This window comes from Sceloporus undulatus, chromosome 2 (genome assembly GCF_019175285.1).
Source record: "Sceloporus undulatus isolate JIND9_A2432 ecotype Alabama chromosome 2, SceUnd_v1.1, whole genome shotgun sequence".
Taxonomy (NCBI): domain Eukaryota; kingdom Metazoa; phylum Chordata; class Lepidosauria; order Squamata; family Phrynosomatidae; genus Sceloporus; species Sceloporus undulatus.
In genome coordinates this window covers 144,445,054-144,469,410 of record NC_056523.1, presented here as the reverse complement: position 1 = coordinate 144,469,410, position 24,357 = coordinate 144,445,054, and the positions used below count along the sequence as shown (strand labels likewise).

General features: G+C 41.9%; 1 protein-coding gene across 6 annotated transcripts; it reads right to left on the bottom strand.

The window, feature by feature from the left end:
• Positions 1-7,102: 7,102 nt before the first annotated feature.
• On the bottom strand, positions 7,103-18,472 carry AFMID (arylformamidase). 6 transcript variants are annotated; one of them, XM_042452607.1, is made up of 11 exons: positions 18,318-18,472; positions 15,410-15,500; positions 14,197-14,301; positions 13,999-14,047; positions 13,736-13,821; positions 13,569-13,641; positions 13,255-13,352; positions 13,023-13,101; positions 12,755-12,821; positions 10,964-11,068; positions 7,103-7,243 (listed from the first exon to the last, which is right to left on the bottom strand). In XM_042452607.1, exons 1-11 carry the CDS (start codon positions 18,345-18,347, stop codon positions 7,136-7,138), a joined length of 891 nt encoding a protein of 296 aa, XP_042308541.1. In that variant the 5' UTR covers positions 18,348-18,472; the 3' UTR covers positions 7,103-7,135. The 6 variants fall into 6 exon arrangements, with proteins under 6 accessions (XP_042308541.1, XP_042308542.1, XP_042308540.1 ...); XM_042452608.1 differs by having other exon boundaries at positions 7,103-7,510; positions 12,689-12,821; positions 18,318-18,470; XM_042452606.1 differs by having other exon boundaries at positions 12,689-12,821; positions 18,318-18,470.
• Between the last annotated feature and the right edge of the window lie 5,885 nt (positions 18,473-24,357).

Below are 24,357 nucleotides of genomic sequence, written 5' to 3'. Positions count from 1 at the left end.
CCTTCAAGTAGTTTCTGACTTATGGCCACTGGCGCGGCCCTGGGGTTTTCTTGGCAAGATATGTTCAGAGAAGGCTTGCCATTGCCTTCCCCTGAGGAGGCTGAGAGAGTGGGACTTTTGTCCAAGGTCACCCATTGGGTTTCCATGGCAGAGCTGGGAATCAAACCCAGGCAGTGATACCTTTATTGGGACAACCAAAATACACAGTTACATGTTGCAAGCTTTCAAAGTCACACTGGCTTCTTCTACCATCTGAACTAAGGCCAGAAACAGAAAATGCAGGCTGACTATGCCTTACCTCTTCCATTTCTTCCTCCTGTTTGCCTGATGAAGAAGAAGCCAGTGTGACTTCGAAAGCCTGCAACGCGCCATTGTGCATTCTGGTTGTCCCAAGGGAGGTATCATGGTTTGGGTGCTATTGGATTCCCTCTATGGCCAACAGGGCTACCCCAGATGTTTTCCTGTCTCCAAAGTCTTAACACTCAAATCACTGCCCCACAATGGCAAGAGGACAAAGGGGAGAGAAGTCATTTTGAAAGCTTTGTAGAAAAGGAAGCAGGTCTTGGTTTGTTGTGGGTTTTTCAGGCTATGTGGCCATGTTCTATAAGAGTTTATTCCTGACGTTTCGCCAGCATCTGTGGCTATGGGCATCTTCAGAGATGCTGGCAAAACGTCAGGAATAAACTCTTACAGAACATGGCCACATAGCCTGAAAAACCCACAAAAAAAACTATGGATGCCAGCCATGAAAGCCTTCAACTTCACAAAGCAGGTCTTGATGAAACAGGGTGGTCAAATGGGTCCTCACCGCAAAGGAGGGCAAGGTGCTGTGACATTCAAGAAAAAATGGAGGCCATTGAGAGGGACATAAACATGGCTGAACTTATGCTTTCTGCTTCTGTGCATAGCTTTTGCAAAAAGCAGTGATTTACAGTAAACTCATTGAAATGAACTAGAGAATAAAGTGCTTGGGCTACAATGGTACCCACCCTTTAGAAAGCATAAGTTCAGCCATGTTTATGTCCCTCTCACCATGACCAAAGAAAATGCAAAATCATGCTCTTTAGTCATGCTCAGAATGGAGGGTATTTGGGGATTCTTCATAGACAGAAGGCTGAAATCAAATATATAGCTGTGTTAATCTGAAGAATCAGTAGAGAAATCTTGTAGCACCTTTGAGACTAACTGAAAGAAAGAAGATGGCAGCAGGAGCTTTCCTAGACTACAGTCTGTTTTATATGCATCTAAGGAAGTAGCCTGTAGTCTCAGAAAGCTCATGCTGCCAATTTCTTTCTTTCAGTTAGTCTCAAAGGTGCTACAGATCTCTCTATGTACAGAAGTCTTAAATAAATGTCCTGGAAAAGGAGGAAGTCTGGTTGTGTTGGAAATCCCCTTTTTCACGTCTCTTTAATGAGGTGGAGGAAATGGACTTTGTTCTGCAAAGTTGTACTTTTTCTAAAGGGCATTCTTTATGTTATCCTAACGTGTGTGTGTGTGTTTGAATTTCACATGGTTTCTGCTGCTTTGAACCATGTTCAAAACATGGTTTCTCTTCCTCTAAAAAGCCTGCCTCATGTGGGTTTCAATGAAATAAAGTGAAAGTTTCAGTGGAAGAGCCTTCTACAGACCAAAGCTTCTTCCAAAAGACATTAAAGGATTTCCCCCCATTATATTCCACTTTTCTTATAATTTCTGTTTTGGTTGCCAGACTTAGAAAAGGGGAGGGGGGATATCTGCTTTCTTTCATCCTTTTTTCTCTCTTTTACTCTTCACATTTGCTCAGGATTCTGGAGGCAGCTGTTGTTTAACTTGCCTTTAGTTTGTAGGCAAGCGCACACAGCTACAGAAGCATCCGCTGGAGTAGTACTCATTCTTTCTCCAACTCAAGCTATACAGTTACACCTCAGATAGCATCATATAGCTCAGATAGCTCCTGGGCATTACTTCCTCAACAGAAAATTTGGTACCAGAGGTAGAAATAATATGGAAACAATAGAGGTAGGTTCCTACATCACAAAAACAGAAGAGCAAATCAGTACATTTGTTCAAAACCAACAATATGCACATGTGAAATAAAACAACCAAGTCAAGGTAAGCCTTAAATAAGCAAACAAAAGCATCCTGAAACTTCTGGAGACCATTTGAATGATTCTCCCAAAATGTGTGGGGCTGATTTGCTTTTGTTACAGCCTCCACTTTTCTTATGCTTTCTATATTGGTGACCAGATCTGTCCTTTAACACACTGGGGATAGCTGCTGAGGCGAACTTACCTGTTGTCCCCTTTTCTCTCTGTTTTGCTGTTGATACAACTCAGGGATTTTGGGTGTAGCTATTTACCTTGTCTGCAGTAGCAGAATTGGAAACATATCAATAGTTGGATCAAGTTAGTGCCCCACTCTTTTCAGCTTACGTTTCATTGCACTTACTGTAGACATCCTGCTGCAACTAAACTCTTATCAATCTATGTTTTGCCAAATCTTCCTATCCTCCCTGTGTTGATGCTGCTAAAACTTTGCAGCTAGACAGAGGATGAAGAAGAAAAGGGGATTGTTGGGATGCAGCAAGCCTTAGTAAAAGGAATTTCATTGTTAGAGGCTTTGTTAACTGAGATATACCTGTATTGTAAACAGGGTATTCTGAAAGACATTATGGAAAAGCTTTAAATAATATATGTATAGCACAGAGCTGACACCTTTTCTTTTCTTTTTCCTTTAAAAGAAATTTTAAACAGTATCACAGCCAGAAATTCAACAAATCTAGCATGGATGTGACAAGATGACAAAAGCCACAATTCCACAGTGTCTATTTTACACTTCCTAATTATAAATGCCAACAAAAGGGTGGCAAATCAACTACAGAAAATTATGGCTGCTGCTTCTCCCCCAGCCTCCAGACACACACATTTTTTTCCTGCCCAAAGTGATCCTGTATCACTAGGTGGGGAGAGGTGTCATGTTCTGAGACAGAGCTAAATTACCCAGCAGGAGAGCAGATGTCAGAAGCTGCAGGATTGCATTGCTGTCTGAACTAGTGAGGAGTTAGTAATGGGTTGAATGAGCACTAACAAATTGAAATTTAATCTAGAGGAGATGGAAGGACTTTTAGAAAAGTTAGCAGAGCTGGTTCAAAACATTTTGGGGCCTGAGGCAAAGAACAAGATGGTACTTCTGCCACCTACACAGCCAGCGCAGAACATCCTTCACTACATCTGAGGAGGAGGTTCAGTGGGGTTATAGTGCACATTATGTGATACATACTCTATCCATTCTGCATCCACTACCTGAGATGCTTGCCTCATGTGGCCAAGGGTAGGGATGGCCCTGACAGATTGTCTGGAATGAAGAGTTCATCGTGTGTTGGACAGATTAGACTTCCTCTAGACGTCATCTAGAGTTTTCCAGGTCCATGATGACTCTGGATAAACCATTGATGGCTACCATCAGAATGAGACTTTGCCCAGTTTAGACTGGCGCATCAACTATATTTGTTTCTGAAAAAGACAGATTTGGCTGTTGGGCAAACACTTCACTGACTCCACAATTGGACTATTTTGGCATGCTGTATGTGAGGCTATTTTTAAAAAGTAGCCAGAAACTTCTGCTTCTTCAAAGTACAACAGTTAAGATCACAGGAACAATTCAAATTGCTGCTTTGGTCTTTAAAGTGGTATATGATTTGATATCACTAAACTGTCTAAGCTAAGGCATCTCCTCATCATACGTTGCCTCAGTAATAAGAAAATCCACAGAGGCTAAGCTCTTTTGGGATGAAGAAAGGAGCCTTTCTCTATTGCCACACCCAGACTTTAAAACTCCCTCCCCAAGATCTGCTCCTTATAATCTACCACAGTATGAAAAAGTTTGGCCTCAACAGGCCTGGCTTTACAATCTGGCCCAAATTAGCCTCCTGGGTGTGGCTTTTCATGATGATTTGTTGCTATGGGCATCAACAATTGTGTTGAACATCAAGACCTTTCTAATTGCAGAAACAGCAAAGACTTGGAATGACTATTGAGGAAAGTGAAGGAAGAAAGTAGAAAAGTAGGGTTGCAGTTGAATCTTAAGAAATATGAAGAAAACAAAAATAATTATCAAATATTATTTACACAATTTTATAGTGGATGAAGCCATTGAAATAGTCAAAGATTTTTTATGCTCTGGGTCAATCATAATGGAGACACTAGTAAAAAAAAAACTGTAAATACTATGGCATGGGTGATCCAGACTGTAGTATTCAACTATATATCTTTTTATTTAAAGCTCTTACCTAGTTCTCTGAAGATGCCAGCCACAGATGCTGGTGAAACGTCAGAAAGAAACTCTGCTACAACATGGCCACATAGCCCGAAAAACCCACAAAAAACTATCTTACCTAGTTCCTTTACAGCTGCCCTTCCAAATCCTAGTCTCATTCTTGTTTCTTGTCTATAGTCCTCATTTTGATTAATGACAGAGATATAGGAAAACTTTCACTATCTCTATGTCTTCATTGCCTACTTGTGTTTTCTGTCGATTTCAGAAATGGTAATTATTGCCCTCTTTAACTCCCAGTTCCTCTCTATCCAATCTTCCACACCTTTATTTCAGATAGCCTTGTATGGTTCTTAAGGTTGTATTGGTTTTTGTATGTTTGCATACACCCTTGTGCATTTCTAAATAAAGCCCTTTTCCACTGAAATTGGAGTGCTCTCTGCAGTTAGTACTGGTATACACAGGTGAAAAGTTCTCTGAAGCTACACTTCTCTCACAGGGCTCCTTTTGAGCTATAATTTCCCCAACATTTCAAGGACATACTGACATTTCTGGTGGGGACCCCCCAATATCCCCACACCTTTTAGGGCAACAGCCACCAGTTGATGTCTATGTATACACCTCTTGGTTGCTTGAAGGATATGTTTGCGATGAACAAACTCTTGGTTTCACAAAATTAAATTGGTTGCTCTCCTGCTTCGTGTTCCTAGACCAAATTATCCTACATGCTCTGTTTCCTACTTCTGTGCTCCACTCACCTATGATTACCAACATGTCCTGTTTTAATGCGTGATCAATTTCCTCCTGGATTACCAGGAAGAAACTTTAAATTTCTTCCTCTTCTGCGTCTGTAATTGGAACACACTCTTGTATTCTAGTTATACTGATGGGTTTTTCCTAAAGTCTGATTGATGTTATTCTGTCAGACTTTGCATTATATCCCTTGACTGCTTTTGCTACAATTCTCCTTACTTTTAATACCACCCTATGTCTGCTTAGATTTTCATTTCCTGAGTAAAATACTACATAATTGACTTAAAATGTCCCATTCCTGCTTGCTTTAGCTCACTCACTGAGTATTGCAGTGTTTATATATTCATTTTCTTTTACAATAGCTAGCTTCCGCTGATTTATGCATCTCACATTCCATGTTCCTATAATATGTGTTGTGCAGACTTTTCTTTCGCCTCTGAGCACATCAGAGAACATCAAAGTGTCCTTTTGGCTTGAGTCTGGTTGCATCCTTAGCCCCAGTGCTACTAAGACTTATCTTCTCCAATAGACAAGTAACATTCTTCCCTAGTAGCTCATTGAGTGCCTTCCAACCCAGAAGTCTCATCTTCTGACACTATCTCTTGTTTCCTTTTGGATGAACTGATTTCATCATAGGATTTCATGGTAAAAGCATTCAAAAGGGGTTTACCATGAATTTTTCTGTGCAGTGCTGACAAATGTTTGTTATGGTGCAACTGCCATTGTCTCCAAGAGATCCTCCATCATTACTTCTGCTGCTGCCCAGTAGCTGTTTGGCACTTTTAGTCTGGCTCCACAGCAAAAAGCCTGTCTGACATGGGAGATCCTACCAGCAGCACTGCTGCTATCAACATAGCCTCTTTCCTTGCAGGCATATGTGATCCTCTCACCACAGAGATTTTGTGCTATTGTTGAACTAATATGAATACTGTACTACAGACTGCTAAACAGACAAATGAATGGGCCCCAAACTAAATCTAGTCTAAACACTCCCTAGAAGCTAAATTACCAAACTGAGACGGTTGTATTTAGGACATCTCATGAGAAAACATGACTCATTAGAAAAGATGATAATGCTTGGTAAAATGGGAGGCTGCAGGAAAAGAGGAAGACTACATTCCAGATGGATAGACTCAATCAAGGATGGCACAACTTTGAGTTTGCAGGACCTGAGCAGAATGGTCAGTAACAGGGTGTTTTAGACATCTCTCATTCATAGGGTCATTGTATATTGATGCCAACTTGACAGCAGTCAACAACATTACTGTGGTCAGGCCTGGCTCCAGCTGTTCAGGGTGAGAACCTAGTAGCAACTCCAGTGAGACCTGCCATGCTTATGTTAATCCATACACTGATGCTGAGCTTGTTTGCAGCTGCTCCCATCAATTGCTGCCCCATGGACAGGCTTCAGGGTCTGTAATCAAGCCAAGTTGCACCAAAGACTCAGTTTCATTGAGTCAGACTGTATGTACAAGCTCTGAAGGACCATTAGAGATGGGTTCAAGCCTTAACCTGCTCCAAGGAAAAGGCAGAATACTATTCGAGCATTGTTACCAGCAACTGTGCCCTCAATCCCCACTTTTTATTTAGAAACCTTTGCTTCCATATAAAGGGGTTTTAACCTTGTTGCCATGTGTATCTAATGTAGGGCCAGGACACCATTGGCCATACAGATCTCGCTTGACTACATCTCCCATCATCTTTTGCTGGTTGGGGCTGATATGAGTTGGAATCCCAACAACAACTGAAAGGATTCAGTTTACCCCACTTTTGATCTAATTTTACCCTGCTGTAGGCTGACTCTGCTAAGAGTCTGTAGCATGCTTCTTGTGTGTCCCAAGAGCTGCTGCCAGTCAGAACAGACACCAATGGCTCAGGTAGACGGATGGTCTGACTCAATATAAGAGCTCTAAGTGTACCCAGAACATTAAATATTCAATTGATGCTCCAAGTGGAGGAAACCCACCTTCAGCTTGCTCTATACTAAGTGGAACAGAGGAAAAGTGGTGATTTATACAGCAATTATGTCTTCTCTGTGCTCACAGATTAATTCCCAGACCATTTCCCTAGTGGAAAGTGATTTACAAGCACAATGCAGTTGCAATTTATGTCCTAGTTTTATTTAATGTTCTCAGATCCCAGTGTGCTCTGAGGGAAGGAGCTTATCGCAGAAACAGATGTGAGCCGTCTGTGTGGTGGGCAGTCTGCAGGAAAGGAGCTGTGTTCTCTTAACAATTACCTGTAAACACAAATAGGAACAATCGGTTTCAGAGTCTCATTTGACCAGGATTGCCTTGCCCAACTAGATCTCTGGACAGAATACAAATACACTTGAGAAAGGAGAGTGGCAGGGAAGCTCATTCCCAGTTGAATATAAAAAGGACACAACTGGAAGATAGTATGGCAAGCAACTGGAATATGAATGGCCAGTGGAAGGCATGCTCATGGGTGATCATCTTCATCCCTTTCTCATCTGTTAGCCTCTGGAAATAATGTTCAACATCACCTGGAGAAAAAAAAAACAGGCACACATTTAAATAATTAGTGAGAGCTAATATAGTTTAGTGATTTGTGTGTTGGACTAGGACTCCTTGATACCAGAATTCAAACCCCCTTTTGGCCCAGGAACCCACTGGTTGATTTTGGGCAAGTCACACTCTCTCAGCCTTAGAGGAAAGTAATAATAATAATAATAATAATAATAATAATAATAATTTTTATTTATATATCCTGCCTCTCCCTACAGATCAAGGTGGGAGAACAGCACAAAAATAAAGTTACACATGGTTAAAATACATTCTCATTATACAAGGAAAAATTTAAAAACACATTAAAATACCTGTACATGTGCAATATCAAAATCTGATTCCTCATCAAGTTCCAAGTGGAGTATCATCTTAAGCTGTTAAAGCAGGTCTGGCGAGTAGGCTCGCCAGAATAATCTTGCCAAGGAAAACCCCTGATAGGTTTGCCTTAGGGTTGCCATAAATTACACAACTTGAAGGTTTACAACATTATTTAAATTATTTAATTAGTTGTTTTGTATAAAATATTAATCCTATAGGAAACATGTCTCAATGTCATTGGGTGAGTTTGTCTATGTGAATAGGCAGAACTTTTAAAAGTTCCTTTTTTGGACTACAACTCCCAGAATCCCCTAGCCAGCATGAACATTGGCGCTGTTGTCTAAAATTAACTTTCCCAAGTCTGGAAAAGGGCTTGAATCTATTCATCTGGGGGTATTGTCACAATATGTCAGAATTCTCCAGCTTACTGCTGCCCAGTAACTTCCAATGCAATACTTCCGTCTCTGGTTTATTTACTGTAACATCCAAACTTGGAAGTCTGGCTTGTCTCCGCTACAACCCAGAGGAATAATCTAGGGCTGGTTCTTGTGACAGGCAAGACAGTATGTCAGATTTGGGTGCCACAGGAAACAAGCCATGGACAGAAAATCCAGTTGCTCCCACCAATTAAGAAGCCACCATCAATATGCTGCCTTTTTCAAAGCAAGTCAGAATTCTTGTAACTGGCCATCAAAACCTGCCATTATGTATATTACATCCCAATAATTTTCTGCCCAACTGCCAGAGTTTTTGGTTTGTTTGCTCATGCTTCCACGATGTTGTGTGTGAGTATATACCACGCAGATGGGTATGGCCAACTATGGCCCCATTCCCACAGGGCTATAAAACAAATCAAGAATCGGATTATAGGGACATCGTTCCCATTTGAACTCACGTTCGATCCTTGTTTAAGGAAAATCGTTCCCATTTGAATTTGTGTTTGATCCTACTTTGATCGATTTCTCCAGCAAAAACCCAAATCAGTGGTGGATAACCCGGGTTATCCTGACTGCACTTTTCCAGCGATTCTTTTTGCAGCTGTCGGATCTGGGGCAAACTAATGGGAACAACAGGGTGTCTGAATCGGTATTTTAGGAGGAGAGGAGCAATGGCCAAGGGGCTGTCCCGGTGGTGTCACCCGCTTTGTTCTCTTTCCTGTATTCCCAGCGTCATTTCCCCCCGTTCGCATAGCCTTTCCCCTGGTGTAGCGGGCAGCAGGGCAAGGTGATCGTGTGTGTAGACAATTTTTTTTTAAAAAAAGTTAAGCTTTCGATCGCCTAGGCACTCTGTCAGGTGTCTGAACATTGCAAATTGCTCCATTGGCCTCCAAACGCGGTAAGCGCATGACGTGTCCCTGCCAACCCCCAACCCCCCGCTCCACATAGATTAGTGTGTGAGGAGACCCACTGCACACCCTTTTAATAACTATTATTTCTCCTTTTTCCTTTTTCTGTTTTTGCTGAGTGCCTCAGTGCTCCAGCGTCTGGGCGGCAATCACAATGACGTCTAGCTGCCCAAGTGCTCAGGTGCTTCAGCAATCCATTGACCACCAAAAAAAAAAAAAAAAAAAACCCAGAAAAACAGGTTTGAAAGATGCAAATGGGAATGGGGAACAAAAATAGCCCACGTCAAAATGCATTGAAGCAACTGATGTCACTGTGACATCTAATCGCCTAAACGCTTGATTGACAGCTTAAAAAAGGGGGAAAAAACAGTTCCAGACAGGCAATGCGAATGGGGAACAAAAAAGTCCACATCAAAATACAATGGAGAAATATCAATGGGAATGAGAACATGGGTCAAGAAAAACCGAGTCTGTTTGCTCCCTTTTGTAATGGGAACGATGGACCTGATTCAAATACGACTCGGGAACTCACTCCGAGTCTGACTCGCAGCAAGATTTGTCGCTTTATAGCCCAGTGGGAATGGGCCTATATGTGGATCTACAGTTACTCCCTAAGAAGACAGCACTTGGTGGGAAAGCCCCAGTTATCAGCCTCAGCAGGATCACTGAAGTATTTCATGCTCCTCAGTAATATGGGATCACACCACAGGGATTCCATGCTGATGAGAATTTGTGTGATTTTTTACTTGATAACTCAATTTGCACATTTAAAAGTGATGGCAGAGCATACTGACTCAGTAATTTGATGCAAGGATATATAGTAAGTGCTGCTATAATGCAATAGTTGCATCACTTGAAAAGTCTGTTATTAAAAAAAATCACACTCTAAAAATAACAGGAATTATGGGGAAAATAAGTTTAGGTTTAGGTGCAGATCTCAAAATATTACTGGTAGCTAAAATACTTATTTAATCTGCCACACATTTTAATTATGTAATAAATTTTAATTAGATGCATAAACGGTGACTTAACATTAAATAACATGAGGATACATATTTATGGTGGTGAAAAGTACAGAGACCCCTAGTAGTTTAAACTGCTAATAACACTTGCTGCACTCTGGTACAGACAAGCCTGTACTTGCTGCATCAGCCAAATGCTCCCTCTCCTCCTTCCACTCACTTTACTTCAATCCCAACTTAAAATCTCACAAATGTTCCTTCCATCTACCTCACTCAGCACTGTTCTGGCTTAAAATCTTTTCTTTTCAAATGCTCCCACCTCTCTGACTCATGTCCTGACTTAAAATCTCATCCCTGGTATAAAAACACTTCCAACCCCCTGTTTCAGCCACCTCACTTACCTGTCCCAGTTTAAAATTTCATCCTTGGCTTGCACATGCTCCCTCCCTCTGTTTCCATCCACCTCACTTCAATCCATCACTTCTCAAACCATAAAACTATAGCCAATTATACTAAGAGTTGGTGTTCTGCAAACATTATTCCTCTATTTGTGTTATTGCCAATTCACATTATAAAAACACGTGTTATAGCAGAACTTACTGTATTCAGAAGCCAAAATGACTACAAGCTACAACTGGCATTTCTCATTTTCAAATAACATGCCCTATGAGCTGCAGTATTTTGGAGATGCTGATGAGCATGCCCTTACTGGAGGCATTGCTCTTTGCTAAATTCATCCTCCATTCCTCCATCTCACATACAAAACTAGTCACCATAATTTTGCTCCAACTGATTTAGCCATCTACCTGTGTGAGAAGATAGTCCTCCTGGGAGAGGTTCTCAATTACATCAAAATGATCTGTCACTCCAATGTCCAGCAGAGAGGAATTCCAGCCAGCTGCACGTAGAGCCTAGAGGGAAAACCACTGGTATGTTAACAAAATGGTGCTCATAAGGTAGCTACAAGTTATTCCCAGTTCAATCCATCTTATTGTAGACTCCATCTTAACATGCCTTATAGGATCTACTTGTATCATAGAATGTTGAAGTCCACCAAAAGCTGTGGAGCAGTGGCTTAGACAAGGAGACCTATTCTTAGAAAAGAGTACAGAATGAGCATATGCCCAGGAAATGTGAACAGTATCCAGAACCATCCTCCATATTTATTTTCCCACCCCAACCTTGCCTTAATTTCATCAACCCAATTTAGAAGTAGTACAGGGTAACTTAAATTTTTGCTACTGCAAGACAATTTCTGTTGCAAACCACCCAGAACTCTATTCTAACAGATACACAATTCCAGTAGCTAGAGGAGAGTAAGATCTGGAGGAAAAGTAGTGATGGACTAAGTGATTCACAATTCACCAATGTAACATTAAGAGCTGAGAAACATGAAGCAAATAACTATTCCAGATAAATTTGTTACCTTCCACACAAACATGTATATGCAAGACGTTTGGATATATAGACATGCATGTGTGTACACATTTCTTTCTGTATATGAGCATGTTACATAGTGGCACATGGAGAGATATAAATGGATAAGGCACACACCTCTTATACCTGTTTAGACAATGGCGGGGTACAGACCGCCGCTTTGCAGCGGTCTGGCGCCGCCGCCAGAAGGTCCGCGGGGGAGCCGGAGCCTTCAAACGGCCCGACTCCCGCGCGGACCGAAAAAAGAAGCTCCAAAATGGAGCTTCTTTTTGCGTCGCGTTTGCGACGTAGCGAGGCGCCAGGGGCGCGCTCGCTACGTCAGCAGCGGCGCGACGCGTCTGGACGCTGTGCGTCCGATACGCAAAGATGGCGGCGCCCATGTAGAAAGGGCGCCGCCATCTTGTACGTATTGACTACGTATTAGGGTTAGGGGGGTGCGGAAGCACCGCCCCTTCCTAACCCTAATACGTATTCAATATGTATTTTTTGGCGGTTTGTAACCCGCCAGAGTGATTTGTTTAGAACAATGCTACTCAGAGTCAGGGCACATAGACCAGTGCCTGTCCCTGGGTTATCGGTTGCCGGTCCTTGGTAAGTTTACATGAAAGAAAGAAACAATTGTAGACAATGGACTCAGATATGGTACCTCTACCTGGCACCATGGGGGGAAAACTGGTTCCCCACATCAGATAATTTGAGGTGCAAAGCTCCATAAAACCATGTGAATTGCTTTCAAAGCATTAAATATGTGTACATTTGTTCATACGCATTCATTGTGTATACAAATACATGACTCAAATGGACATACATCAGAGTAAAACTGTAAAAAAATTTAAATGAGTTATATATGAGATCAAAGAAATGAGCAAGGAATCTTTACTAAAACAATACATTTATGAACCGTAGACTAACAACAATTTGGCTATGGCCATCTCAATGTTTCCTTGGTTAATCAAGTACTTAACTGGCTGTACAGCAACAGCTTGGTTAAGAAGGGAAATACCTGCCCTTTGGTTAAAACAAGGACTCAAACTAAGGGATTGCTCTCAACTGTCTCTTGGTCACAGACTCAACATGTACAGTATCCAACACACCTCAAAATACTCCTGGGACTGTCTGTGGAACTCAGGTGAATCATGTTGTGCCACAGCAATGAGTACCTGGCAAGCTCTCTTGTCCCCCAACTTAGGTACACACTGCAGAGGACTATTCTCCTGTGCCACCTCTCTGAGGAGAGACACGTAGTTGAGAGTGAGATGGTGCAGAGCTGAAAGGTAGGAAGAGTCTTGGCAATGTGAAAAGTTGAAAAGCAACGTGGGTGGGCAGATGGATGCACACATTGTGCTGGACCACACAGTTGCATCTGTACACTGCAGCTTTACTGCCCCTCATTAGTTTGGTGCTCCAGTCCTAAGAGGTAGCTCTCACCGACTCATGTGCAATTCTTCATTGACATAGGTGTGTGTGATGGGCTCCAGGTCATAGATGCCACTCACCAAAAAGGCTCCTGGAAAGGAAAGACACAGGCCCACAAAACTTTAGAGACAAAGGATCTAAACTAGGATCTGACATTCTCATGTGTTATGTGCCTCAGGAAAGGGAGGTGAGGAAAACTAGAATGCAAAGTATGAGAATTGGGTTGGATGGTTTCCAAAAGTACCTTTGATGTTTGGCACAACACCAAATTCAGCCCAATCTGTGGAGAGCACCATGGCTGCCAGGTGGGCTCCAGCTGAGTGTCCAAGCAGATAAACCCCACTAAAGAGAAATGAGAGGTGGTTGCAATGAGCAAGTAAGAGGATCTGGCTGCGGTGAAAAATGGTAGCAGGACTGCCAGAAGAATCAGAACTCGAGAGTTCCCCAAGCCCTGTGGTAGGCTTGAGCACAATGTAAGTGGACATCAGGGCACTCTTCCCCATAGCTACTACAGTGGATTCATTCTGCACCATCTCACAGTACCCATACACCTCCTACCTGATCCCTGTGTACTGCTGAACTGCAAAGGCCACACTCTGTCTCACCTGCCTAACCATCTTATCCAGTGAGCCTAGGCAAAACAAAACAGAAACAAATTATGATAAGCCTAAGTTATAAAGGAGAATAAGCAGGGAGGAAAAAGTGCCTACCCCACAGCTACGTACCTTTCGGAGCCACATCATAGCCAACTACAGCCAAGGCAATGCCATGAGTTACCAGGGGCACTGCAGCAAAGCCTGAAACATCTTTGCTAGAGGTAGGGAGACAGAAGAAAAAAAAGACAGATGGCTACACCCAGAAAGGACCCTCACTCATTACCTAGCAGCCCCCAGGCCAGAGAGACTGGTGTCCCAAATGGACACCTATTGCATTTAAGTCCTAAAGCCAGAGGACAAAAAGACCTCAGCCAAACTCAAGCACAACTCACCTGAGGGCTTGCCAGTAGCCACCATGGATATAGAGAACAAGGGGAAAGCCTGAAAATAGGACACAGTGGATGACAGGACAGTAAAGTCCCTCATCAGAAACTCTACCCCTTCCTACCACCCCCCTTCCCTCATGTTGCTTCCTAAACACAAACAGATTTCTACACCCCACCATTTCATTGCATCCCCTATTTTCTTACTTTCAGAGTGTACTTTGGGAAGATACACATCAAGCTTCTCTCCCTCGCCCATCCCATAAGGCACATTCAGCAGAGTCTGGGTGGCAGCCTGGGCATAGTGGGTACCTGGACAGCAAAAAGCACAATAAGATGGAGCCAACTTGTGCTCCCTCACTCCCAAGAGTTTCTAGAGACAGTGCCTCTACATCAGGGGTAGGCAACCCTTTTGAGCCAGGGGCCGGGTTACTGTCCCTCAGACAACTGGGGGGCCGAAGCCAAAAAATAAATAATTTTTTAAAAATTAAATAAATAAATAAACTGGGACAAATGTAGGACAAAATTTTCAAATGGAGGGCACTTTTTTATAAAAATGGAGGACATGAGAAAAAAATTGCTGATTTTTAAAAAAATGTTAAGATAAATGCATGTTTCTGAGGCTTCTATAGACAATTGCCCCACCATGCCCCTCGCATGAGACACCAAAGGCCTCGGCGGCAATCGGCGGCAGGACCGGGCTGGGGCCGGTCCCAAGGCCTCGCCGGGCCGCATCCGGCCCACGGGCCGCAGGTTGCCTATCCATGCTCTACATATTCATGGGTGCATGGCAATATACTTGCTGCTTGGGAAATCAAGGTATTGTTTGCCTTTTCTATACATTCCTGAGAGGTAAAAGGCTCCTCACTAATTTAGGAAGATCAGGGATGTAGCCAGGATTTTGGGAAGGAGGGGTCCAGACTAAGTGCCACCATTATAATGGGGCTTGGGTGCGGCGGTGCAGCAGCACACACCATTCATTTTATCTAAAGGAAGGGGGGTCCGGACCCCAAGAACCCCCCCCCCTTGGCTACGTCCGTGGGAAGATATTTTAATTTCAAATATCCCCCCAGCTTTTCCAAGGAGATGTTCTTCTCGTCTACACTAGAGATGAGCTGACTTCTGTGTTGTCTCCTCATGAGAACATGCATAGTCCAACAATTTTACAAAGCAAAATGGTGTCTTTGGGATATCTTAACTGTTAACACATATCTAATCCACATCAAGTAACCTCAGGTATGTGCTCTGACTTAAGATCTTAAATGTTGACAGTCTTCCTACATCAGCTCCAGATCCAAATGCCTTTGCAACAAGGCCAGCAATTAGCAGTCTCTTGGAAGCTGGCTGACTATGCCTCTGGTGTTCCACTTTCCCCTCCCTCCTGTGCTCTTTTTGCTGAGACTATCCATATGCGCTTTACCTTCGCTCGTGACCTGTTCATGAGCCTCTATCACTGCATTCTCATTCAACCGTGGAGACCACCTGCTAGGGGAATACTGAGTTTCCAGCTCCTGTAAGGAGAGAGAAAAGAGCTAGCATGTACAATTACACTGACACTTTTTTTTTGTTGTTGTTTAGAATAAGGAAAGCAGAAACAGAATAGAGAAACACCAGCAGGCCCAGAGGAGACTAACCACAGTGCAGTTACATGTTGAAAAGACAAGAGGACACAGCAAAGAGAACTTGCAGGAGGGGAGAATCATACGCAATCCTATTTCTAAACAAGTGTTATCCAATTTATAGCACACCTTTCTACTAAATCTTGTGCAAGCATAATCTCTGGAAATGAGATGTACTCTGTGTGTGGCTGCTGGAATAAGTGCAACACAATCTATTCTGCACCTTGTTTCATAGTCTGAAAATTAATATATGTTTGTAAACTAAGACAGCAATTCCTCCTCCCCTCTTTTTTAAAACAAACATGAGAACTTCAAAGATAAATTCAGTTGTCCTTTTCAAAATGCATTTTTGTGTGCCTCACCTTTTCCCCATTTTAGCCAGACATGATAGTAAGTGGCAAGGAATAACAGGGATACAGTAAACTATACAGCACTTAAAGATTTTTCAAAATGTAGCAGTACAGAAACTTCTTGAGAAATACAGTGTTCTCTGCCTAAGAAAGGGACCTGTGGCTTCACAAGGGGCAGGGACACCTTGGATCCTACAAGGGGTTACTTTGCTGTTTCTGGCTGAGTTTAAATTTTATTGCCCTTCATCTCTGTCTCCACAAGGCCAAGAAGCAGAATAGTGCCTGCCTACACTGAGATCCCTAACCAACTGAACTGCAAGAGAAACAACATCTGATACAAAATGTAGACCTATGACTCTAAACACTGTCACTTTTTTGTCCCATATGATTTTAAACATATTTTGCCCGATGAAGAAGTCATGGAACTTCAAAAGCTTGCACAGTGTATTGTGTGCATTTATTTCCAGTTGATTTATTGGTTGGCCAATAAATATATCACTCTTTTATGGATTTTGGATATTAGGGAGAAAACTAACAGAAATAGGAGGCCATTGTAACAAAGCTAGACAAAATTCCACCTATTTTGTATTGTTGTTGACAATATATACAGTGTCACAATTGTATAGAGTTTTGCCACTCAGTGGTGGTTGCTGGACCAGTGCCTGTTTCTGAGCCATTAGTTGATGGTCCCTGGAAGTTTCCAGGGAAGACAGAAACAATTGCAGCCAGTGGACATAAATATGGTGCCAGTCCTTGACGCACTGGAAATAAATGACTGGCAGTTCTCCACATCAGATAATCTGAGAATTACCACTTTAGAACACATTCCACATTCACTACATGAAGGGTGCTGGATGGGTTTAAATACTGCACAGCTTCAGTTTTGGTTAATTCCTAACATTGTCTATTTAGGCTTCAACGAGAACCCCTGGGTCATTTCAAACAGAAATAGTAGCCAATTGAGCAATTGAAGGAAAAACTTCTGATTCGTTAAGAAAAGGGTGCCTTTTCAACCTGGGCATTGCATTTAAAAAATAAAATAAAATATGTTAATATAAGTACAGTGTTAAGTAGGGCTTCTCTCACAGCACCGAATTCTTCATCTAATGTAAATCCAGTTCGGTCAAGTGTATACATTATCTCAAAAATAAGAAATAAAGAGATGTATCTAAAAATAATATTTTAGTCATATACAAGATTATGCTCATTATGGCATGTGAGTAAACAGGTGACTTGAAAGCACATAGACACAAGAGAGCTATGCCTGGGGCAATTGTCTGATCTTGTTGGCACCACATGAAGACCTCTTTATGCCTTCTGGCATTTTGAATAACTTGTGTTTCTAGACTGAGCCTTTTGATTTAAAATTTAACAATATTTTTAGTTCTAATAGTTTTATTATTTTATACTGTCTTTTAATGTATTAATCAACTGCCTGGAGAACGTCTGTTACTGAACGGTTACACATATTACTACAAATAAATACATGTTCAAATGACAACACTACTAATTACTTTACATGAGATTTTAAAGTGTGGCTGAGACTATTCAAGCATATTTGCTACTTATTCTATGTTGCTAGATTTGATCAACAGATTTACCATATATACTCGACTATAAATCAACCTCATGTATAAATTGAGGGCAGGTTTGGGGACCAGAATTATGGATTTTGACATGACCTGTGGATAAGTCAAGGGTCAAACCTGGGGCATGCAGCAAAGGAGCTAAAGGGGCATGCAGCAAAAGGAAACAATGCCAAAGAACCTAGAAAATGTCAGCAGTTATAAATATTTGTGGTCACACTAAAGGCTGGACAGATGAGAGAGTGGGTGGGGGGCAGAATCAGTGCTTCCAGGACAGATTATATTCTTGCCTTTCACCAGGGGATGATACCTTTTATATAAGAGTTAAAGTACAGTACTTAAACCGACCTGTGGATAAGTTGACTCAGGTTTTTTGGGTCAATTTTTGACTAAAACTTCTAGCCTTATACAGGACAATATACAGAATGAATCTCCCTGATTTCAAGATATGTACTTTTACCCTTTCACAGACTGCAAAACAGTCTCATGTGCATCTCTTGTGCGTGGGTGGGTGTGTATAACTTTCAGACACATCCACTACTATTCTCATAAATCTTGCAGAGAAGCTTCTCTGCCTGTGAAAGCAATGTCCTTGGTTAGTCTTTAAGGAGACAATAAATTTTCTGTTGTTCTTGTAGCAACAGATTATCTCAGCTTCTCTTCCAGAATAAACTCTGCTGTCTCATCCTCCAAAGAAGGCTGAAATTCGTTTGATAGGTGCAGCCACAATCTCCACCCCCACACAAAATTTCCCCCCTAACAAATGCTGTTACCTTTTTTGTCATTTCTTGCCATTTTCCCATGTCACTGGCTCAGATGTGGCCTCCGCTATGTTTTCTTCTTTGGTCTGTGCATGCTGGGCTGCAGAGCAACTCATGTTACCAGCCCCATGTGATCAAATGTAGCCTCTCACTGGGAGGAAGCTGTAGCATGGATCAGCTGCTGCTCCTTGACCTGTGCCCTGTGGCTGAAGGGGGGGCAGCAATCTCAGATAAAATAAAGAAACTATGTTCTGTGCAAATAAACAAATTGGCATAGGAATTTAGGTGAAGGGCAGTCCCATATGTACACCCAGTGTTTACTCCAGAGAAGACAGCCTTGGTAAATTCAGATAGCTGATATCCTGCTACAAGATGACATGGGGTGGGGGGGGGGATTCAGGGAAGCTTTTATTTTATTTGTGGCCACCGATCTTCACCTACGCCCCCAATACTTCTAAGGAAAAAAAATGTCTGACTAGGCTGCCCTCAGGAAAAAGCCTCAGACTCATTCAACATAGCTGTTCCTTTTTTTTCTAATATTTTCTTCACTGAGGTGGGCTCACAGCTCAGCACAGTTTAAAGAAGCTGTATTCCCTGCAGTACAGAAGACTTCCCCCAAGAGAGAACATCACAGAGCTCTCTCTCACAAAGGAGGACAGGATTAAAATTCAAAATGACCTTGGCAGATTAGAGGGCTGGACTAAAGCTAACAAGACAAATTAAACAGGGAAAAGTTTAAGGTCCTACACCTAGGCAGAAAAAAATTAATGCACAGATATAAGATGGGAGACACCTTGCTAGACACCAGTTTATGTGAAAGGGATCTAAAAGTCTTAGCAGACCATGAACATGAGTCAGCAGTGTGATGCAGCAGCCAAGAAAGCCAATGCGATTCTTGGTTGCATGAACAGGGATATAGTAGCTAGGTCAAGGGAAGTGATAGTACCACTGTTTGGGCTTTGGTCAGGCCTCACCTGGAATACTGTGTCCAGTTTTGGGCACCTCAGTTCAAGCAGGACGTTGACAAGCTGGAGAGTGTCCAGAGGAGGGCAACCAAAATGGTAAAATATCTGGAAACCATGTCTTATGAGGATGGCTTAGGGAGTTGGGACTGCTCAGCCTGATGAAAAGAAGGTTAAGAGGTGACATGATAATCATGTTTAAATATTTGAAGGGGTGTCATATTGAGGATGGAGCAAGCTTGTTTTCTGCTGTTCCAGAGAGCATGGAGCAATGAATGCAAACAACAAGAAAAGATATTCCACCTAAACATTAGGAAGAACTTCCTGACAGTAAGAGCTGCTGGACAGTGGAACATACTCCCTTGGAGTGTGGTAGAGTCTCTTTTTTTGGTGATTTTTAAACAGAGGCTGGATTACCATCTGTCGGGGGTGATTTGACTGGTGTTCCTGCATAGCACAATGGGGTAGGACTGGATGACCCTTGTGGTCTCTTCCAGCTCTATGATTCTATGTCTGAAAACATTATTTCCCATTTAGCAGGAAGAAAATTGTTAGAATGTTTCCTAATTGCCCCCTTTGAAGTGAAGGTATCTTGGCCATCTGTTCCTCCTCTATATACATTCAAGCGCATTTTTTCCATCATTTTAATTAAACGATATTTGTATGAAAGCTTGGGGAAGTGGGTCCCTTTCACATAATTTCTTTGCCTACTTGCTAAGGAATTCTGGACTTCTCCACACAGTCCAACTAGCCTGGGTTCCCCCTGGCCTAGTGTTAGATCAGACAACACAGGACAAAATTCCTGGGACAGAATCAGGCTTGATCCTGTCTGTCCAGACATGGATCTGGAGGATCCCAGATGACCCCAGGGTAAATAGCCTTTACCCCAGGGTAATTAACCACTGGTTTTCCACAGATTTTCTAGGAAACTCTGCAGCAAAACTGGGCTATGCATGCACACACACCATGCTCCTCATCTTGCCAGTTGTCACCCAGTCTGAAAAAGCCCCCAATCATTGTATCTGATGTGGAAAGGGGGTGCCTAGCCATGTGGGTGCAGCCAGGCGCTCTGTTTCCATATTAGACATGGTGTCGGGGGATTTTCATAAGTGAGGGCGATGGCTGGCAAGGTAAGGAGTGTGCGCCTGTCCCAGTCCCAATTCGGTGTGGGGATGGGTGTGTGAACTGCCTGTACTGCAGCCATTCACTCAAAACCACAAGGTTGCGAGTTCAAGACCAGCAAAAGGGCCCAAGCTCGACTCAGGCTTGCATCCTTCCGAGGTCGCTAAAATGAGTACCCAAACTGTTGGGGCAAATTAGCTTACTTGCTGTACACCGCTATGATCTTTGGAATAGCGGTATATAAATAAAAAAAACCTGCCTGTCCGTGCGCCAATCCAGGGACCGGATGAGCACTGTGGTCAGGATGGCCAGGGGCCATGCGCTCAACCTGTCCTTTCCTGGCCTGTTGGCTCAAGCCCTCTGTGAAAAACAAGTGTGAAATTTTTGGGCTTCCAAATATTTCCTGCCACTATTTGCATAATGTGGCCATTCTGAGAATGGAGTGGATCCTTCCCGCTTCAAACCGCTACATATAGTTAATAGATGCCATAAATACAAGTGGGATTTGCAACAAAGTGTAGCATGGTACATTCGCACTCAGGGTTCCAGCAAGGTAAGTGCTGTTCCAAAATGCTCCATTCCTAAGTAACTTTTTACATGTAATTAATTCAGTTACTCATCCCAGTCTTTTAAGAAGTAATTTTTTTTAAAAATCCATTTTGAAGATTAAAAGTTAACTTATTATGTTAGAAATACAGTGGGCTCTTGGTTGCTGCTGGAGTTGGGTTCCAGGACCCCTTGTGGATACCAAAATCCATGGATGCTCAACTTCCATTAAATACAATAGCACAGTAAAATGGTGTCCCTGACATAAAATGTCAAAATCAAGGAGTTTTTTATTTTTATTTCTTAAATATTTTCAAGCCGTGGGTGGTGGAATCCATGGATATGAAGGGCCAACTGCAGTTATTCATTACACTAATAAAATAATTTTGCTCCTGTTACATTGCTGTTAATATATAATTTAGTTATACCTTCATTACCAAAAAAACAACAACTATTTGCAGTTCTGTCTTACTAGAGTACTTGTTACCTTCCAGCTCTGTTCCTAATATTGCATATCTTGCTCTTGTGTTCTCCACATAAACACACAATAGTTGTCATTCCTGGGCCGGTGAAACACTCAGTTCTCACTGGGTTATTTTTGCTCTCCCTTCTACAAGCCTTGGGGATCCACCAGTCCTGCTAATATCTGCATCTTGAAGATGAGTGTACAAGAAGTTCATTATTAACAGTGTGGATGGGTCCTACCAAAGGAAGATACTGGAAAGGGGGAAAACACCTAATGTAGTTTTCCACAAAGATATAAGGAAGTTTGATACCATGATACATCTGTAAAACTGGCATCTGAAGCATGCCACTAAACTTGTTCTATCCTGTACCTCTTCTTCTCAGCCAGATTGCTGCTCTCATTCAAGTTGAATAGCCCTCTTTTTAATAACTTCTCCCACACTCCCCAGTTTAGCAAATGTCTATCATTCCATGCTTTCCATCTTTGCTTATCTGTTCTGGTCACAATTATAATGAAGTCATTATAAATAAGGCTGCATATCTGTTCATACTGCAAAGGTTTAAATATTTTTTATGCCATGAAAATATGTGCCAGTTTATTATGAAAAAAATGAGATGCTTCCATATTTATGCTGCTAAGAAAATATGTCAGTTGACAGCTGAGTTCCCAAAAGGCCATAAGGTTACAGATCATAACATTATGTGCTACAGCCACTAAATATGCAAATCTACCATGAACTATGCCAAGATTCACTGAAAAATACTCTAGTTTTCTCCTCTATAAACAAGCACATCAGTAATTATAATAGATTTCACATTATAAATCTGTGTTATGTGCTTTTTAACATTTTTGTTACCCAAATGAGACAGCTGTTTAATTAAATCTGAAGTGGAGGAAGGTGAACACCTGAAAAAAGAAAATTAGTAACATATTGGCTATTTAGCTGTGACAGCTGCTGAACCATACAGTATGTGTCCTGAATTCTGAAAACTATTTTCCCCTGCTGTCCTAACACTTTCTAATCCATTCTGCAACCTGTACAGGCGTGATAAAGAACTAAAATGAGAATCTGTTTGGGGACTTTCTTGGAGTATGTGTGTCAGGCCACAACAACAACAATGTGGTCTTCATATTTTTTGAAAATGGAGTTATTAACAGTGATATAGTGCATAGCAATAATCCTTTTTTTTTTTTACAGATCAAACAAGAAGCACACCAGGTTTTGCCCGGCAAGTGTGCCTAAGGCGGCCAAGATGGGTAGTAACTGATGAGGATTTTGTTTCTAGTATACTAGTACATTGTTTTAATAGTTTAGCATTTTATAGTGTTGCGTTTTATCATTCTTTTTTTATTGCAAATGTTCCAATGTACCGCCCTTTGGTGAAAAGGGTGTTGTAAACATTAATATTATTTTTTGCATTTTTCCTCTAAAAATGAGATTTTTAAATGCTTATCTGAAGTCTTATAGGTTCATAGTATGAGAAAGCAACAATTTTTAAATGTTTAAATTGCATATCTCCATTTAGGCAAAAAAAGTTGTTTCCTCTCTTTTCTTACAGCCTTCACCTTTACCAAGCATTAGCATGTTTTCTCATGTTTTTACAATATCCAACAGTTTATTATGCATCCATACTGCAGAAACAAATCCAGTTGGACACCACTTGTCATGGCTTGATACTATGGAATTCTGGGAATTGTAGCTTTGTTAGACATTTAGCTCTGGTGCCTCAACAAACTACCATTCCCAGGCCTCATTCACACTTACGTGTTTGTACTGAATAGATAAGTCTGCCCTCTGCACATAAGCCCTTCCTCCTGAGTGCTCCAAATAGGATCAACAGTGCATTCCCATTGGCAACAGCCTCCAAAAACCAGGTTCTTTTAAAATTACACTGTGGAAACCCCGGTTCCAAAAGAACTGGGGTAAGTGGGCATTTCACTTACACACACACACACACACACACACACACCAAACTGCCAGTATGGTTAGTGGTGTGAGTATGAATGATCTCCCTTTAACCTGGTTTCCACACCAGGTTGTTTTGTAGTGTGAAACGGTCCCCAGAATTCCAGAGCATTGAGCCATGGCACTTAAAGTGGGTCAAATCGGATTATTTCTGTAGTGTGTGGACAAACCTTCAGTCATCCTGATATTTAAAAACTAATGCAGCTACTGTTCCCCCCTGTGACAGAAAATTCAGCAACAAAAATGCTGGTGCTCTCAGCTTCTCCTTAAAGCAAAACCAATCTGCAAGCAGATTACTGCATTACACTCCTATAGTGCTGGTATACCACTTTTACTGCACAGGCTCCCTCCTGTTGCATTCTGGGGTTTGTAGTTCAGTGAGGCCTAAGAGCTCTCTGGCTGAGAATTCTAAATGCTCCCTACTTAAAGTGCAAATCGCAGCCAGAGCAGTTAAAGAGGAACAGCAGCTCTATAAGACTGCAGTATGGTAAACTGTGGCCTTCCACAGTTGGACTTCAGCTCCCAGAATCCAAGGCTATTGGCTAAAGGACTGGGGATTCTGGGAGCTGAAGTCCAAAACACCTGGAGAAATAGAGTTTGGGATTCACTTGAGGTCCAAAACACATACAGTACTGCAGAAATAATCCAGTTTGAGACTGCTTTAACTGCCCTGGCTCAATGCTAGGGAATTCTGGGAACTGTAGTTTTATGAGGCATTTAGCCTTCTGTCAGAGAGCTCTGGTGCCACAATAAACTACAATTCCCAGGATTCTCTAGCACTGAGCCAGGGCAGTTAAAGCGGTCCCAAAGTGGATTATGATTAATGATTGTATATTTTAATTGTTTTAATTATTATTATGTTGGTATTGTTTGTTGAAGGAGAGGGAGGGAGGGGATGTATTGTATTGTATGTATCACCGTGGTTGTAAGCCGCCTAGATCCAGATGGAACGGCGGAGTAAAAATAAATGTATTTTTATTTCAGCAGTGT